Below are 18,268 nucleotides of genomic sequence, written 5' to 3' on the forward strand. Positions count from 1 at the left end.
AAGCAGGCAGGGTTTATACAAATATTAATTTCAGACACAATGCTTTTCTCCTTCAGAATGCTGCCTTAGCAGACAGACATTTCAGACACAGGCATAGTGTGTGTGTGTGTGTGTGTGTGTGTGTGTGTATGTGTGTGTGATGCCCTGTGATGGACAGACACACTGTCCAGGTTGTTTTTTTTTTTTTGTTGTTGTTGTTCTGCCTTGTGCTCAATGTTTCTGGGTAAGCTCTGGACCCACAGTAACCCTGACCAGGATGAAGTGGTTACAGAACATGAACAGATTAATGAATGTATTTAGATCAGTATTTACATTTAAATCATAATACTTTAATTTCTATTTGAATATATCCATGTGTAAAGGAAACAGTTTACTCAGCTCCCTTTTAGTCATTCTTGTTTAGTCACTGATTTCTTTTTTGTGTTTAATTAAATTCTTCTTTGTTGATGTTCTACTTTTTGATTGGTCACACCATTGACTCACTTCCTGTGCTGAGAGATGCTGGATGTACTAAGTCCTTCTGCAGTTCTAGAAGTTACTCAGGGACTAAAGCAGTTAACTTTGTAGTCTACTTGTTCCCAAGAAAGTTTTGCTCTTCATTAACTGAAATTATTATTTGACACTCACAACAATAGCTTATACTAAAGTTAGGCCACTGTACCCATCTCTGTGCAGTAAAACTCAGTAAACTCTAACTCCACCCCTCAAAGCAATGCCCCTCCCCCATATCCCCGCCCCCTCTTTAATACACCACGCGCTCTTTCCCCTGCACACACACCTACACACACCTGCGCAAACTCACACACGCACTCAGCGCGATGAAGAGCAGCGCCGAGCCGTCGCCATGCGCCCCGGGACCCGCTGCTGCTGCCGCCTGCTGCCGCTCGCCGTCGCCCTCTGCGCGCTGTTCTCTCACACCGCGGCGTACTTCGGGTCAGTAGCGCCTCCGGAGCGTGGCTCTTTACGCCCTGTTTGCCTATTACTCGCTTTTCTGTGCTGGTTTCTGGATTTAGTCACGCGCGCACTCTGTGCGTAATTACGCACGGCTCCCTGTGTCCTTCTGCCTCAGAGGTGGGTAGAGTAGACAGAATCATGTAAAAGAACTGTAAGTGATGGGTAAACGAAAACAGTAACTTTAAGAAAACGAAAAACTGGAAAGCATTATCTTCTAGACCTTCATAGAGCTTCCAGTATCTGTTCTTCTCTTTTTAAGAAGCCCTTAATATGTTAAGGTTTATATTGAACACAGTTTCTCCATGTAATTATTTATTGCTCCATTGGTTTATTAAATCATGCCCAAGATGTCATAAACTGTTTAAATATAACAGGATGAGAAATTAATCTGGAAGCCCTTACACTAAGGGAAGTATTTATAAAACTCAGGGAATTGGTTATTACATTCAGGGAATGATTTATTAACTTAATACTTATTAATCAAAATAAAGATAATAACATTCAATTGAGGGAACAAATTATTAAATTGAAGGCCTGATTTATTAAAATACTTGACTTTTTGGGGGCCTCTAAATATATGTGTTTTCATCTTAATGGCTCTGTACATCTTTTCCTTTATTCCTTTTGGATTGGTCTTAAATAAAATGCTGATGATCCAGTGATCAATCATAAAGCAGCACACAAACACTTTTAATATTTTTTTAATAATTGCATCAATAACTAAAACATAAATGGTTAACGATAATTAGTTGATTCCTTCATTTGATAATAATACATTATTATTGTGTATGTCCAAATACATCCGTCACTATATGTACATGAGGAAATGGAAGCAGTTACTACCCACCTCTGGTCTTTTAATGGTTTGGCACCAAAATCCAAGCTTCAAAATGAGTTCAGTTTGTACATTATTAATGTCTGTTTTCACGACATGAGACCCTGCAGTTATAGCACTTGTCCTGGTTCAGTTCCGGTGATGAACCCCAGCTTCCCAGAGTTTTTATTTCACCAGAAATGCTGTTTTTTCTGTTTTGAAGAGAAGGAATTGTAGCAAGCTCTTCCCAGATGTTCCCTCAGCTGGTTTCTGGCAGAGCTACCTCATCATTAAGCTCCTACCCTGGCTTCCCTTCACAGAACATTACTGCCTAGATTAATGTGTGCTTTAGTATATCCCTGCGTCAGTGATGCTCAAACATTGATATTCTGCTCGATATTTATAGAAACACAGCCACTCCAGGAATGTGAGTCCAAAAGGGCAGAGGAGACACGTTTCTAAATTCGTACACATGAGATTTGGTCAGTCAGTGAATATCAGATATGTGGTTGAACATTTGCTCATTCAAAGTTTCTTCTGAACTGAAGGCTATTAATAGGGAGCTGGGAGTCTCTACTTTTCTCAGAAGGCTTTACATGTAGGCTTTGGAATATTGCTGTTAGGAGATGATGGCAGGCTGGCTCAAGGGCATTAGTGAAGTCAGCTACGGATGTTGCATAACTATTTCTGAACCTAGTGGATTTTATATCCCTCTAACAGACACTTGGTGTTGAGGATGGTGAGTATAGGATCATGTGCAGCTGCTCCAGAGCATCCAATTTGATTTAAGATATTTCTATAAAGATTATAAAAGCTGTGTGTATAACATTTACATTTTTTTCGTCCATGCAGCTGAATTTACTCTTTATAAGAGATGCATGCAATCACTTGCACATACAGTGTATTAAGCTCATTTTCCTCCAGTACAAGGACAATGGTCAGCTCCATTTTATATCCTTTACAGTTTCATAAAGTTCTGTTGTTCTGATACAGGGACTCTTATTTTATAAACAATGGTTTTATTACAGAAAACTACAAGATTTCGAAGTTAAGTCTGTTATCCTGATGTAGTATCAATGAAAAGTTCTATTCCATTGATAACACATCAGCGTTGTAAGTTTAATCTAATTGTTTTGGGTTTTTTTAGTTTGATACTAAAGTTATCTGAGAGGAAGGGGGTAGTTTGCAGGTAGAATCTGTTCAAATGATGCTAGTCAAATTAACACTGCATTCAAAACACGTGAGCAAAACGACATGCAAATCGTTCACAGAGTGCACAAGTTTACATTAGCAAGGTGATTTAACTTTTTAAATATGACTCACCTGGTTTCCTTACAGCTTTAAGCTCAGTATAACGCCACCGTTGCATTTAGCTACACAGTGGTAGGTAGTAATTAGTCTCATGTAAACAGTTCATTCAGTCATTGATTACTCCCCTAAAAGCTCATCTCCATTCATCAGAATTACAGATTTAGAATTGATCTAACGCCTTAAAAGTTATATAGATTTAACACTACACTTTCTCTTCCATTGATGTATAGTTATAAACATGCAGTTAATCCCACCATCTATTTAGGGGAAGACCCACCCACAAGTTGACAGGATTTTTTTTTCTTAGGTTTATGATGTCAGAAACCCTGGCTGTCTGAATCTGCCTGTTTGATACTGTCTTTGAACGCTGAAGTTTCAGAGCAGAAATGCTCAATATGGCACTGACTCTTTATTTTGATCACAATATAAACATCACCATATGGATATGTTAAAAAGTTTAACACTTGATTTTCACTAGAGGGGGGAATATATGCAAAAAAATGGATGCAGCAAAGCATTTTCAGATGATTTGCTAATGTACTTTATTTCTACTTGATAATACTTGTGGAGATATTTGACAGCTCCACATCCTTTTAGACCACAGTGTTGAGTTACATTCTCATAGTGGAAGCATGGACAGAAAGAGCTGTGGATTTTTTTCAGATCTGAGAGAATGGAGCCTGATTTGTGAACTTCAAAAATGAAAGCAGTATGTGCTCATGGTCAATATGTGGGGTGTGGCTCCACAACTATATTCCTTTGTGAAGGAATTGTTGTGTTTATGCATCTGTTTTGTTTGTTTGTTTTTGTCACTGTTGGAACAAAATCTTATATCTCCAAAATGATAGTGTTTCACACATTGTCAAAGCAGCAACTTAGGCCGTATAGGCAATGGTGTGCTGTGTAAAAAGCATGACCCTACTGAGTCTCCAGCTAAACCATTTTCTTGTTTTGTTAAAAGACAGCAGGATGTGAACTAAAATCACCAGATTTAATTAGATCTTATCAGAAAAGATTATAATAACTCCATGAATATATAAATTCTAATAAAGCTTATAGAATATAAAGCACATAAAATTAAGAACTTTAATGGGTATGTAATGTGTTCTAAGTTGATTAATTTGTTGTCTTTTTTTTCTTTTTGTCGCAGGCTGACGGCTCGTGAGCCATTGCTTTTTCTGCCCGGACCCCCAGAGACTCCTGGTGGCAGGACACACGTGAAGCAGTGTGAGCTATTGAGTCTGCCAAGGCGTCAAAAGCGCGCGTGCCGCCGAGAACCCGGGCTTCCCGAGACCCTCAGAGAGTCTGCGCGCCTCAGCCTGCTTGAATGCAGGTATCAGTTCCGCCACGAGCGCTGGAACTGCAGTCTGGATGGGAGAGGCAGCCTCCTGAAGAGAGGTAAAGAATAAAGGGAAAAAATCAGTAAACACAAAGTTCCAAAACTCTTACAGGTTTCATTAAAGCTATTTAAAAATCCCATCCTTTACCTTCAGCACTCCTTCCAAAGCCACTCCCCCAAAATACATCAACAATCATTGCCTGACTACAGCTGGAGGAGTCCACAGGAGACAGTGTGTTGGACAGAGGTGCTCAATGCTTCATTTTCTTTTTCGTTGAGCACTGCATTGTATCAGTGTAACTTTCTCTGCCAACGTTTTTAACTAGGTCAGTAGTTTTCAGATGTGAAAGACTCTACAAAATGTGGCCACGACTGCAAAACACTCACATGTGGGTTGTGAGATTGATAGGCAGACAGAGAGGGAGACCATCCCATCATTTCAACAGGACCAAACTGGGTGGGATTTTTGCCACAGATAACTTTTCATATTTTCTGAACACAGAATTGGTCAGATCTATTGATCGCTTTCGATGCGAAAAGACTATTACAGAACAATTTACAAAATACGCCTATTGAAATAAATTACTTACACAAATGTCAAAATAAATAAATATAGTTTTATTGGGGAGAAAATTACTGAGCTAGTAATTGTGACATTTGCAAGAGTTACAGTATATTAGTATGCTATGTGTGATTTTATTTGAGTGGATTAAACTAAGCAATGCCCACTAAAAATTGATTTTTTTCTTTTAGTTTTATTAAATATTTAATTTATACAAATATTCTAGACAGATTTATTTGTTTGACATAAATCCCTCTTAAATAATTACTTTCATAACATTATCGCACAAAGCAGAAAACTATTGGCCAATCACACTGCATGAATCCTTTTTAGCAGCCAATCATAGTGCAGGAAGCAGGTTAAAATTTGGATATGGGAGAATGTAATGGTTTCCCTTGGTGCGGCCTGGTGGTAAAGCCTCCTGAAGTATTTTATTTTTATCTGAACGGTGGAGGAGTGGTGGCTGAGAGAGGAAAAGGGCGGAGAGAGAGAGGGGCTTTCATCTCCCAAAAAAGAATAACCCCCATTCCCCTTCTAGTCAAAATAACAATTAATTGGATCTAAATACACCCTAACGACAGGTTCCGGGGCTAACAAACAACAGTGTTAACAGGCCCTGAGGGGATTAGCCTGCGGCGGCTAATGCTCATCCTGGCACAGAGAACAACCGAAAACTCATACAAAGTCATGCTTTATATGGTAAAAAATGACAAGAAAACATTGTTAATTTATGTAGACAGCTTTTCATCTATGTCACTGTTAATAAATGTCCCCACTCTTGCAGTTACACTGAAAACCTGAGAAGTGAATAGGAAGGATCCTTTTATTTGAGAATTCGTTTTAATGGTCTGTTTTAAATATTTGCCTAAATCTGACAATTTTCAGTACACAATATATAAAAGCCTGGTCCCACCACTTAAAAAAATATAGTGCCATTGAGTAAGTTCTAATAAGGTAGGTCCTAATAATTATGACTTAAGACTTGCTAGCTCATAGTAATGAGATCCTATGATCTAACTTCTTAGTTATGACTTGTTTTGAGAAAATAATTATGAGGAACCTCCTTATTATGAGATAGTAAGTCATCCTGAGATCTTAAGTCATAATTATGAGACATTTTCTGATTACCGCGTCTTACTTATTCTTTCCAATGGCAGAAATATGCTTTCATACTAATGACCTGAAAGTTTGTTTCCCATAAATCTCCTGACATTAGCCCTTTCATGTCTAAAGACTTAATTATGGCCATATTAGGAACTCCTGACCTAAACAGCTTTTGCTTATGTGAAAATAATGTTACTTTCAGAGATTGGCTCCCTCGTGTCCTGTGATAAAAAGTTTCGATCCAGATGTGTGTTTCTCTCTGCAGCCTTTAAGGAGACAGCCTTCCTACTGGCAGTGTCCAGCGCAGCCCTCTCACATGCACTGGCTAAGGCATGCAGCTCCGGACGCATGGAGCGTTGCACGTGTGATGATTCTCCCGGGCTTGAGCAGCGTGAGGCCTGGCAGTGGGGCGTCTGCGGAGACAATGTCAAATACAGCACCAAGTTCCTCAAAAAATTCCTTGGCCAGACGCGAGTCAACAAGGATCTGCGGGCACAGATTGATGCTCATAACATCAACGTGGGCATCAGGGTGAGTGACACATGCCAGCATGGGATTCTGCACTACAGAGAAATCTGCTCCCAGTATACAGTTACACACAGATGTTGCATTGATATCAATTAGTCTAACATCTGGGAGACCTACTCTATGTTTGGCACAGGACGTGAGTTATAAAGATACATCACTATGTGAAGATCTCTGATAAACCTGGGGTGAATTGGATAAAGAGGAAAAGTTCAAACCCAAAAAACTGGGGATGCAGTAATATGTGGCTCATACAGATGTCAGCAGATATAAAAAAAAATATATCCATATTTCAAACCTACATGTGATGACATATGCAGTGCCCCTATTTTCATAAAGCTAATGTGAATTATTTACTGTATTGTTCACACAATGATGAATCAATCCAGATCAGAGTTCAAACCCGCATCTCTGTTCTTATTCCAAGAGAATTTAAAGAAAGCCCCCATCAAATGTCACAGATGTAACAGTAAATAGTTGGGGCAAAGGGAAGCCCTCTCTCCAACCTGAGAACTTGAAGCCTAAATGCCCCCCACCCCCCACCTTCCCTACCTCTGCTCTGTGCCGTGATTTGAAGGGTGCGGCTCCTGCTGCAAGGAGCCTTCAGGAGGCTTGTCTGAGTGGGGTGAGTCTCTGGAGCCAGGTGTTGCTTCCTCTGGCCCAGGCTTGCTGCGGGGGCCCTCTGAAAATTAGAGGCCTCCCATCAGGACGATTATACCATGAAGAGGCCTCTGTAATATACGACATTTTTTCCACATACTGTATGCCTCCCGCACGGCAGATTTGCGCACTGCTGCCACTGTGCTCAAAAGACTTCCATAAATCCTCATAACATCTTCCACAACGGACTTGTAACCAGGAGACAAGCAGCCTCAGGGGGAAGAGAGAGAGAGAGAGAGAGAGAGAGAGAGAGCTCCGAACAGTCTCAGTTTCTGCTGTTTTTCCAGAGTTAACACCTAGGGCCAAATACAAGCTGTTCCTTTCTGTCTCTCTCTTTCACTCTCTCTCTTTTTCTCTCTCTCTCTCTTTCTATAACCCTCACTCATTCTCTATCTCTCTTTTTCTCACACTTTTTTTTCATGTGCGTCTCTAATTTACGATAACAACTTTTGTTCCTTTAAGAAAACTTATGTTTAAATATTAATTAAATATTCAGAGACATTTTTACCCATCCTCAGAGTTCAGTCTTATGAGTTGGTTACACTTTCCTTGCTTTGGGTCCTGTTCTGTTACAAGTCTTCTTTTCCTTTTCTCAGTAAGGGCTTCTTGACACAGCTCATCATCCATTCAGATCAAAAGTGTTGGGTTGTTTTCTTAAACATGTGAATCTTTCTTTTTTTTCAAATCTGAAAATCTCAGTTAAGAATAGATTGATTCTCTTTTATCTCTCAAGATCAAAGTGGTAAATAATATTCGGTCAGAGTTCTGCCAATCTGCCAGGTCCTGCGTGGATATTAAGAATCCATCTTCTCTAAAACATTTGTAATAAATAAATATAAATAATAAGGTGAAGGATTGGCGCCCCCTCCAGGGTGTGTTCCTCCTTTGCGTCCAGTGATTCCGTGTAGGCTCCGGACCCACCGCCGTCCTGAAATGGATAAGCGGTTACAGACAATGAAATGAAATAAAATGAAATAATAAGGTATTGTCATATTTTTCTGTTAACTTATTTAACTGTGCTGTTCCGTATGGAAGTGGGTCATCTTATATTTGGAAGAAATATCCTGAAAAAAAATGAATCACTTGTAAAAAATGTCTGCTTTGACTGGAAATTAAACAAATGACAAATTATCTTTTGTAGTCAGTCTGAAAGAACCTGTCTGTAGTTTGTTAACATGTAATGGAAGCTTACAGACTACCAATTAGCATTGTGCAAGCTGCATGCCTAAAACATCAATCACACACTTGCCTCAAACCATATGGAGTTGTTAAGTAATCTCAAATAGACTCGCTTATGTGTTGTGTAACACGTAGCTAAAAATGTAGCAGCAGCCATTTTGAGAATTGAATTTTGTTATAACAGTTTTATATTAATATTGGAGCAGAAATTACATAATTGGATCTATTAGAGATCATATAAATCAAAAGCAATCATGGGACACTAAACATTTTTAGGCTGATTAGGCACATTTAGGATATGGGGAAATCTGTAATAAATACATTTTGTACTCGCACATCCTCAAAGAATCAAAGTGAGAAAAGGTTTTTTTTTTTTTTTTTTTTTTTTTGTTAAAAAGTGGAGAGGGTACGCAGGAAAGCAGGAATCAGATTGGACACTACACAGGCAGGTAATGAGCAAAATCTAAGCCAAATTTCATTCTTACAAATCGATCAATTATAAGAGTGGAGGGAAAGAGGGTTTCTGTCAGAGGTGGATGAAACACTACCAAAGATATCCTTCTGCATCCATCATCTCCGCCACATGCACCAACCACCGGCAGCTCAGAATCCCGCCCCATCCCAGAATGCACACACACACACACACACACACACACACAAACACACACTCAAACACACACCCTGCAGGAAAGTAGTTTTCTGTCAGATAGGAAGCCAAGATAAGATCTTTTCTAATGAATCAGTCTGATCAGGCTGCCAGCTCCTCCATTTTTCTACCATTGACAGCTCTCTCCTATGTTTTCCAACTCCCATAGTATATTAATCATAAATTCTTGATTTTACTACTTTCATACCGTCATTCTGCTTTAACAGTTCACATTCATTTAGTGTGATCAACTGTAATATATTCATATAATGCATATGGTATATTTTAATGTAGAAAAAAAATCATGACACAGTAATGTTGTTAAAAATCATATATATATATATATATATATATATATATATATATATATATATATATATATATATATATATATATATATATATATATGTATATATGTATGTATGTATGTGTGTGTGTGTGTGTAGAATATTGTCTTAACATTGGACAGCTGATTTATTATTATTATTAGTAGTAGTAGTAGTAATAGTAGTGTATCTGTATACATGATCCATGTATAAAAGGATTACTATCACTACGCAGTCCTTTAACTGGTGCTAAATACATTAGTGGTGCAGCAGTCAGGTGGGCACTAATATGCAAGCCTGATATCTGGCTATTCCTATTTCCAGTTTTACACACACAGATCTCGTAATCTAAGAAAGAGGACTAGAATTTATACTTTACAAAAGGAGAAATTTGGACTAAACAAAGTGGAAAAGAAAAAACTGTGAAAACTTAATTTGCTCATATTCTTGTACACTCCTTTGATTTGGATTTTTTTCTCTCTCTCTGTCTCTGTGCTTGTCTTTGTCTCTCTTTCCCTCCATCTCCCAGGCTGTGAAGAGCGGTCTGAAGACAACCTGTAAGTGTCACGGTGTTTCTGGCTCCTGTGCCGTGAGGACATGTTGGAAGCAGCTTTCTCCCTTCCACGATACGGGACGTTTGCTAAAGTATCGTTACGACAACGCCGTGCGGGTCCTCGGACAGACCAACGCTGCCACTGGCGAGACTGAGTTGGCCGGGCCCCGTCGCCAAAGCAATGGTGTGGCTCCCCGGCCCCGCCCCACAGACCTGGTGTTTCTAGAGGAGTCACCGAGCTTCTGCCGGCCGTCCCGCTACTCGCCAGGCACAGCTGGTCGCTCATGCGCAAAGGACACCAGCTGCAGCAGCCTGTGCTGCGGACGCGGCTACAACACAGCCCTGCACCTCACCACACTGTCCTGCAACTGCCAAGTCCGCTGGTGCTGCCACGTAGAGTGCCAGACCTGCCTTCGAGAGGAAGAGGTGTACACCTGCAAGAAGCACTGACACACTGTGTTCAGTAGGGGGTCACTATTTATCAGGAGAGCTGTATACAACACCGATACAGGGAACAGAAATGATCCTACAATCACCATTCCATACATTCCAACACTGAATTATCATGAGCACTGCTGAGAACGCTATTACAGGGAGCAGATACAGTCCTCTAACCACTATTCCCAACATTGGACAATCAGAAGCACTGTATATAGCTCTGTTATAGGGAATAGAGAGGATCCCCTAATCCATTTGTCTCTTTTGTCTTGCATTTGATGAAGAGGACCAATGTGTATTATTCTATAAGGTGACAGAAATGGTCCTATATTCATTGTTCCCTACACTGGAAAAACAGGTTATCAACTATTAAGACGTCAACATAAAGAAAAAAATGTAAAGTTTAAGGTTTGATTTGTAAACTGTTTTGTGTGCTACCTAAACACAGCATTGGCCAGTAGTCACATTACCATGATCTACTATGCAGTGCGTTGTAAGTATCCCATGTCCACTGGGGTACATTTTTTGTCTGGGGTACATTGGCAACCTCGTACTGTGGTGCACTGCAGAATTGCAAGAGCTCCCAAACTTGTGCATTATATAGTGAACAAGATTGGACAGAGACAAGCCAAGAAGTAAGAGAGGAAAAATGGAAATTAGACAGCAAAGGAGGAAGTGATTGAGAAAGAAAAGTAGTGAAAGGCAGTGTGGTCTTTGGGTGTAAGAATGACTGAGAAAATAAAAGAAAGACATTCACACAGGTGAAAATCAGGGGGGCAGATTTGAAGTTTGGAAGTCTGAACATGGATAGATGTAGGTTAGCGTTGCTCACTCAAACTAGGGCCTCTCACAAGTGTGGGCAAAGTTGGACAAGGACCCCAAGGCATGGCTGACAAGATGCCTGTCTGAAATAGGAGTTGCACTCCTGTTGTCACGGAAGAGAAAAGCAACATTGCACAAATTCCATGGATTTGGCCTCACTGAGATCACTTCAAGTGGAGCAGTGCCACTTATAAGGGGTCTCAACAAGACTGAACTTCCCTTTACATTGCTCCTGCTGAACGCACTGAAAAGAAAAGGGCCTTCCAGGATCTCCGGAGGAGCAAGAGCTCTGAACCTTGCAGGAGGCTCAACACCTTACAGTAGGTGTGAATGAATAAGTCATTTGGAAGTTGTGGAGATCCTAAAGAGACTTTAAGTTAGCGCCTGTCAGTGCTACAGTGATCTATTCATTTATCTGTCTGTCTGTCTGTCTGCATGTCTGACTGTCTACCTGCCTGTCTACCTGCATAGCTGTCTTGCTGCGACAATCAGTGTAAGGGTCAAATATTATGCTGAAATTATGAAGCACTTACGGTTGTTAATAATTGTATATTATGTTCTTTGCTTGGTGGGGGAGAGATTTGGGTTGTTGTGTCCAAAATATTAAAACAAAGGCATTTTACAAAACCCCTGTGAAAAACTACAGAATGTATTAGACTTATGCAACAATATAGATGATAAATTATATAAAAAAATATGTATATATCTGGCATTTCAGTGATGCCCCCAATATTGTCGCTGCCACAAAGCTCCACGGTCCTGGAGACCTAGTTTATTTCCTCGTCCTGGACCACTGTCTGTGAGGAATGCAGTGTGTTCTCCCTGTGTCTGCATGGGATTCCTCCTGGTGGCCACAGTCAAAACACGTTGGTGAATTGGGTGTGTGAAAGTGTCCACAGGTGTGAGTGTGTGGTGCCGTGACCCTGATTTTTGTTAGAAGTGTTGGATATGGTAAAAATGGTGAAGATTCAGTTATGTCACAAAAACCAGCACAGCCACTACATATATTTATTCAGCTTAGAAGCTTTTTAGCCCCGGCCATTCTGGTTCTATATTTTTTATGAATGGTGCACAGAACCGAGGCCATTTACATAAATCAGTCTTAAAGACACTGTAAAAAACATGTTGTATAAATCTAAAATTACAGAGAGGTTGGACAATTTATTTAAAACCACACAAACGGGGCTGAGAAAAAAAAGAAAACAAAATAAAACAAGAAAATGAGGGCTTTAAAGAAAAAAGCTGAGTATTGTTGTTAGACTCAGAGGTTTAATAATACAGCAATCAAGGAACAAATCCGAGGCCATGTAGAATGTAATTGTGTTTAAGTGTTCAGGCGTCTATGCACATGCCGGTGCAGTGTGTTATTAGTGTGCGTGTGATCCCAATTCCCTACAGCTGTGTTAGGTTTGTAAACATGTGCCCAGTTATTGTAGTGTCTTTACGCTGCACTTTCCCATCAAGGACAAATGAGCGTCCTTTTCCCAGAACAACAATCACCCTCACTTTCCCCTCCAATAAAGCCCAACTCTGTCTCATCTGAGCCGCTTTCATGTCTGTGAAGTCTTTGAAAGGGCTCTCATTCCACCCCCTTATTTTCCTTATTACCAATCAGAGAAAATAACAGCTCTTACTCTCCTGAAACACTGCAGTTCTACCTGCCCCGGACTCCAAAGGTCAAATATGGACCGCCCAACTAGCCGTTGTCACGCAGCTTTGATTGCATTCTTGCCCCCTTTGGAAGATATTTGATTTTTTTTTTTTGTCTTTTTGTATCATCTTTCTTTTAAATGCATTGGCAAAGTCTGGATAAACCTAGAATCCAGCTGTATGTCTGCAGTGGTACTGGGTGATCCATTATTGCAGTCACACACTGAAACCCAGCAGTTTTAATATTTCCCATAAACATTAAAATTCATATGCAAGCATTTTCAACAGTTAAACATTATCAGAAAAGCTAGAGACTAAGTAAGTGAGGGAATGTGTGCCTACTTGTGCAATACTGTGTGTGCATGTGTGTATATGTGTGTTGTCTGGACAGGAAGAGAAACTCCAGTAAAATTGGCCACATCAATCAAGTTGAGAAAAGTCCAAGTTTCTAGTGTCATGGTTGGTGAACTGGGGCAGCTGGGACTTAAAAAAAAAAGAAAAAAAAAAGCGGTTAGCTTCAGAGAACGATTTTAAAAAGCTATATATAACGTTTATACATTTCAGTTTCATTAAAAGGCACTCGTAAATCGTTTGCAATCATAGGTTTGGCTGCTTCTCTTTTCTTTCATAAAAAGGTTAAAGGCAGAGAGACGGTCGGAAAATTACACAGGCTCAGATTTCTGATATATTTACCATGATATACTCACCATGTATTATCAACAGAGAGAGTATACGCAGAAGCAAACGCAGCATTATCAGTTTAAGGGAGTTCCACCAAATTGTTTTTTAATTTCTGCAACTTTCAACATTTGAGATCAAAAATCATTTAATTTGAAGTTTAACGACTCGTGCCTTCACTGTTGTGAAATTAGATTTTCTTTGGGTACTGTATGTTCTGCAAATACCTCTTTCAAGGCTTAACAATTATCTCCAAACTGCTGTAAAACATACATAAGGCAGCTTATTCATAACCAGTTCATGTAATAACTTTCTGCAAGAGTGCTTTTAGAGGCATTCAAGGTTTATGGCTCAGTAAGTTTCTCATGAACAGAGCATTTCACATGAATGACCTTGTTGAAATTTGCAGAAATTATATGGAATTGGTGGAACTCTCCTTTAATATCAGCTAATTTAACCATAGTATTTAATTACAGAGTTCAGACTGCCAGAGCTTTTTGTACATTTGCGAAGTGAGAGTTTGTTTGGCTCTAAACAAAGGATACACCCTTTGCTTCTTTCATTGAGGGAACACATGCAAATATCTTCAGTCACAGCTGAAGTAGAGGAAAGCCAAACTCAGCCCCTCCCTGATCTCTATGTGTGTGTGTGTGTGTGTGTGTGTGTTTTCTCAAACTGTAATATCAAAAACACAGTGTTTGTATCTCAAAGCAGTGCCAGAGATCCAAGCTAATGCCTTTAGCATTAGTTCTGACATCATAACGAGTAAGGCACTCTTTCTCCAGGGGGGCTCTCTTCATTTCTACCTCACCTGGCTTTTTGAGGGAAATTAAATATTACAAAATATGCTATATTCAGTTCTCAGTAGATATTTAAAAAGAGCTTTTATTCCTAACTTAATATGCAATGTCTCTGAACTGGTGTATGATGACCTTATGACCTTTTGTACCTTTGTGGCCTACTCCATTATTTAAAAGTTACTATATCAGACTTAAATAAAGTTTACGCAAACATTTGTAGAAACTGATTTGTGTGGTCTCTCTTTCCTTCTCTCTCTCTCTCTCTCTCTCTCTCTGTCTCTCTCTCTCTCTCTCTCTCTCTCTCTCTCTCTCTCTCTCTCTCTCTGTGGTTGAACACCTGTTTGAAACTCCCCATGTGAGTGGTTTTAGTTAAATGAGTTCTCATCACGCGCTCTGCGGAGAGAATGGGGATCTCTCTCTGTACGACTTATTTCACACTATGGCAGTTTGTTCTATAAGTCCAGTTTATAGTGTTCATGTTGCAGGTTTTACATCTAATTCATATAGTCCACAAAGGCTGTCCTTGTCAGACAGTAATGTAGGTGCGCCCACATTATCCAAGGAGGATTCATAGAGCTGTTTCAGGATTTTAAGTGATTTTACGCCATATGATTGTTTATTCTACATAGAAAAGCTTTAAACAACTGAATGCGGTGCTCAGGAACAGTTGAACACAGCTTAAGATCCTCATTTCCAATGCATTTTATCCAAAACACATAATAGCACCGATTTCTGACAGGGAGAGTTAAAGATCTGAGATTCTACACAGCTATCAATCATGGTTTTACACAGACATTCATCATGAGGATCTTCACGCTAATTTTACCAATTATAAATGCCACTCAGGACTATACAGAAACTGAGGGGAAAAAAACAGCTGTGCTGAAATGGCATGTTTCAGCAAATCTGCAAGTGAAGAGAAGACGAGACAATAAGAATTGTCACTTAGCAGCTGGAGGGAATGTTTCAGAACCATCTGTCCTGAAGACGGAGGCGTTATAAAGAATTAAATTATACAACTTTCCCATATTTATTTCTGTACCCACTGCTAACACAGGTGTTTACACAAGTGTGCATGCATAGTTTGTAAAATGAAACACTCTAGAGCAGCTGTACATTGGGCAAGTAAAAAATAGTGAGCCTATGTGCGTCTTGCCCAAAACCAAGTGTGGACTAGAGTGGCACAGAGTCTCCCAGCACTGGGATGTGAAGCCATATAACTACATTCTCTGGTCCCATCAGGTACATTTGGGATGAGCTTCTTGTGATCAGAGCTAATCACCCAAGATCTGAACCTGACCTCGCTAATGTCCTTTTGACTGAATGCCATCAAATTCTCACTGCAGTTTCATTTGAAGTAGAGCCTTCCCAAAAGGACAGAGGCCATTACTGCATCAAAGGGGAACAGACTCTCTCTCTTAATAATCTTGATTGAACTGTACACATTATTTTCACTTAGAAAGCATGTCATTTCACAATTACTTTGATCTTCCATGGCCCCTAAACAAAATACTCACACACATACACATCATATAATGCGGCACTATGTGTAATAAATGAGTGTGTGTGGGGGTGAGGCTGACTGATGCGTGTGACGTTAATAACATGATGCTTTCTCTCAGTGGTAAAACTGTAATGACTATAATGGAGCTGTGCTACCACACACTCTCGTTGTCTGGGCCTCCACTAAACACACACACACACACACAGAGAGAGAGAGGACCCCCCAGCTAATGGCTGTTTATTACCATGTACCTTTATCAGAGAGAGAGAGAAAGAGAGAGAGAGGTGGGTGGGATGTGGGAGGTTATATCCTATCTGCCAGACAAAAGGCATCCCTTAAAGCTGCCTTGTGGATTACAGTGATTTAGCACAAAAAATAAAAGTATTAACAATCATAGGTTTATATATATGTAATAACAATTTGCGCCCTATTTATTACATAAATGTAATTAACTGAAGCTAGTTCTGACAGCAAAATTTATAAGCATTTTTCACTGTAACTGTATTCTTCCACTGAGAACCAGCTGCTGAGCAGTAACTCGATTTAATGTTCCACCTAAACTTTACTAACTTTCTAAATTATTATACACAAGCAAGAGCAGGCAAGCCTAGTTCTGCCGGACCACAATTGGCTGCAAAGCATTTGGCAAACAAGCATCACCAACATTTCAGTAATGAGGCAGTCAGTCATGTGGGTCCAAAATATATCGGCAATGTTTCATGCAGCATTTCTAGTGACCCTGCCTATTATGGGATATAATGATGTTGCTCAGGGCCTGTGTAAGACACAGATAATAACAAGGAGAATATATACAATCATTTGAAATGGCAGTTTTTAATATTTTATGATGTAAATTGTGACAGAATGTCATTCACGTTTTATTAGAATTATTTAAAAGTGGCCAAGCACACACTGCATAAATACCAAAGAAAAGATTCATTCAAATGTATTTTGAATCAGTTCAACTGGCTTCGTTTAAAGGATTGATTCAAAACAGTCAGACTTTTAAAGTAGCTTCACAGTTAACACCCAGCTAATCCATATTTGACTTAAGAACGTGTAAATATATGTAACATATAAGCATTCACCAAGATAAATATATTTTTTGACTAAAATAATTTGATAAATAAAGAGATTCTAATTAGTTTTAGCCTTTTTTTAACATTTTTAAAATGTTACAAAGTCAGGCATAACACAACAGCCATGCACACACAATGCAGTTTACACACGAATGAGCCGACAGATGCTTTAACAAAGGAATTTCTCTCCTTTAGGGCATTCAACAGACATGAGGACAGGTGAGTGAGTGAGTGAGTGAGTGAGTGAGTGTGTGAGCGTGTGGGTGGACAGCTGTCTGCTGAATATCTGTTGATTACATTACAGCGTGACGTTTAAGAATATATTGCTATTATAATGTCAATGGGCCGCTCAAAACACTGTGAGAAGAACACGGTAGACTTTCTACAGTCATTGCCTAAAGCTACTGTGTGTTGATTCATGAAAGAGGAGCGAGAAATATCTGATATCTTCTGGAGGTCTAAACAGGGGGACGCTCCGTGTTTGTGTGTTGGGGTGTGTGTGTAGCGGCCAGTGTGTGATCTGTGGGGGTTCTGCAGAGGCTGCTGTAGTGCTGTTTTAATAATGAATCGTAAAGCCTTCATTTCCCCAAAAGCTCAGTGTCCACAGCGCAGAGAGTCCACTTCTCACGCACACATCCCACTGACAGAGGCCTCTGTGGGGGACCTTGTGTGTGTTCATGTGTGTGTGAGGGCAACACTGGTTTGTTTTCTCAGGAAAGTACAGAAGCAACTTATGCTCCCTAGGGAAGAGACACTTTATCAGCCTTCGGTCTGAAGAGGAGGGTGCACACTCACAGAAACTGGAATATTACTAGTTATTCTTTGAAGATTTTGGGGCAAAAGTTGGTATAAATAATTTCCCCTTTATTCAAAATGTATTCAAGAGACATTAGGACATAAGGATGGTCCAAGGGGGCGGCACGGTGGCGCAGCAGGTAGTGTTGCAGTCACACAGCTCCAGGGACCTGGAGGTTGTGGGTTCGATTCCCGCTCCGCGTGACTATCTGTGTTCTCCCCGTGTCCGCGTGGGTTTCCTCCGGGTGCTCCGGTTTCCTCCCACAGTCCAAAAACACACGTTGGTAGGTGGATTGGCGACTGTGTTGCCCTGTAAAGGACTGGCGCCCCCTCCAGGGTGTATTACCGCCTTGCGCCCAATGATTCCAGGTAGGCTCTGGACCTCCGTGGCCCTGAATTGGATAAGCGGTTACAGATAATGAATGAATGAATGAGGATGGTCCAAGACATGTGTCATGGTCCGAATACTCCAAATCCCAACCCACCTCTGGGTTTTGACTAGTTTAAGCATCCATTACTTGTTAGCTAT

At 40.1% G+C, this 18,268-nt stretch overlaps 1 protein-coding gene across 1 annotated transcript; it reads left to right on the forward strand.

The window, feature by feature from the left end:
* The first annotated feature begins 803 nt into the window (after nucleotides 1–803).
* wnt9b (wingless-type MMTV integration site family, member 9B) lies at nucleotides 804–10,784 on the forward strand. Its single transcript, XM_066642909.1, has 4 exons — nucleotides 804–933; nucleotides 4,230–4,477; nucleotides 6,350–6,615; nucleotides 9,950–10,784. The coding sequence occupies exons 1-4, from the start codon at nucleotides 845–847 to the stop codon at nucleotides 10,421–10,423; spliced, it is 1,077 nt and encodes a 358-aa protein (XP_066499006.1). The 5' UTR covers nucleotides 804–844; the 3' UTR covers nucleotides 10,424–10,784.
* The last annotated feature ends 7,484 nt before the right edge of the window (nucleotides 10,785–18,268 follow it).

This window comes from Hoplias malabaricus, chromosome 13 (assembly GCF_029633855.1).
Source record: "Hoplias malabaricus isolate fHopMal1 chromosome 13, fHopMal1.hap1, whole genome shotgun sequence".
NCBI classification, from domain to species: Eukaryota; Metazoa; Chordata; class Actinopteri; order Characiformes; family Erythrinidae; genus Hoplias; species Hoplias malabaricus.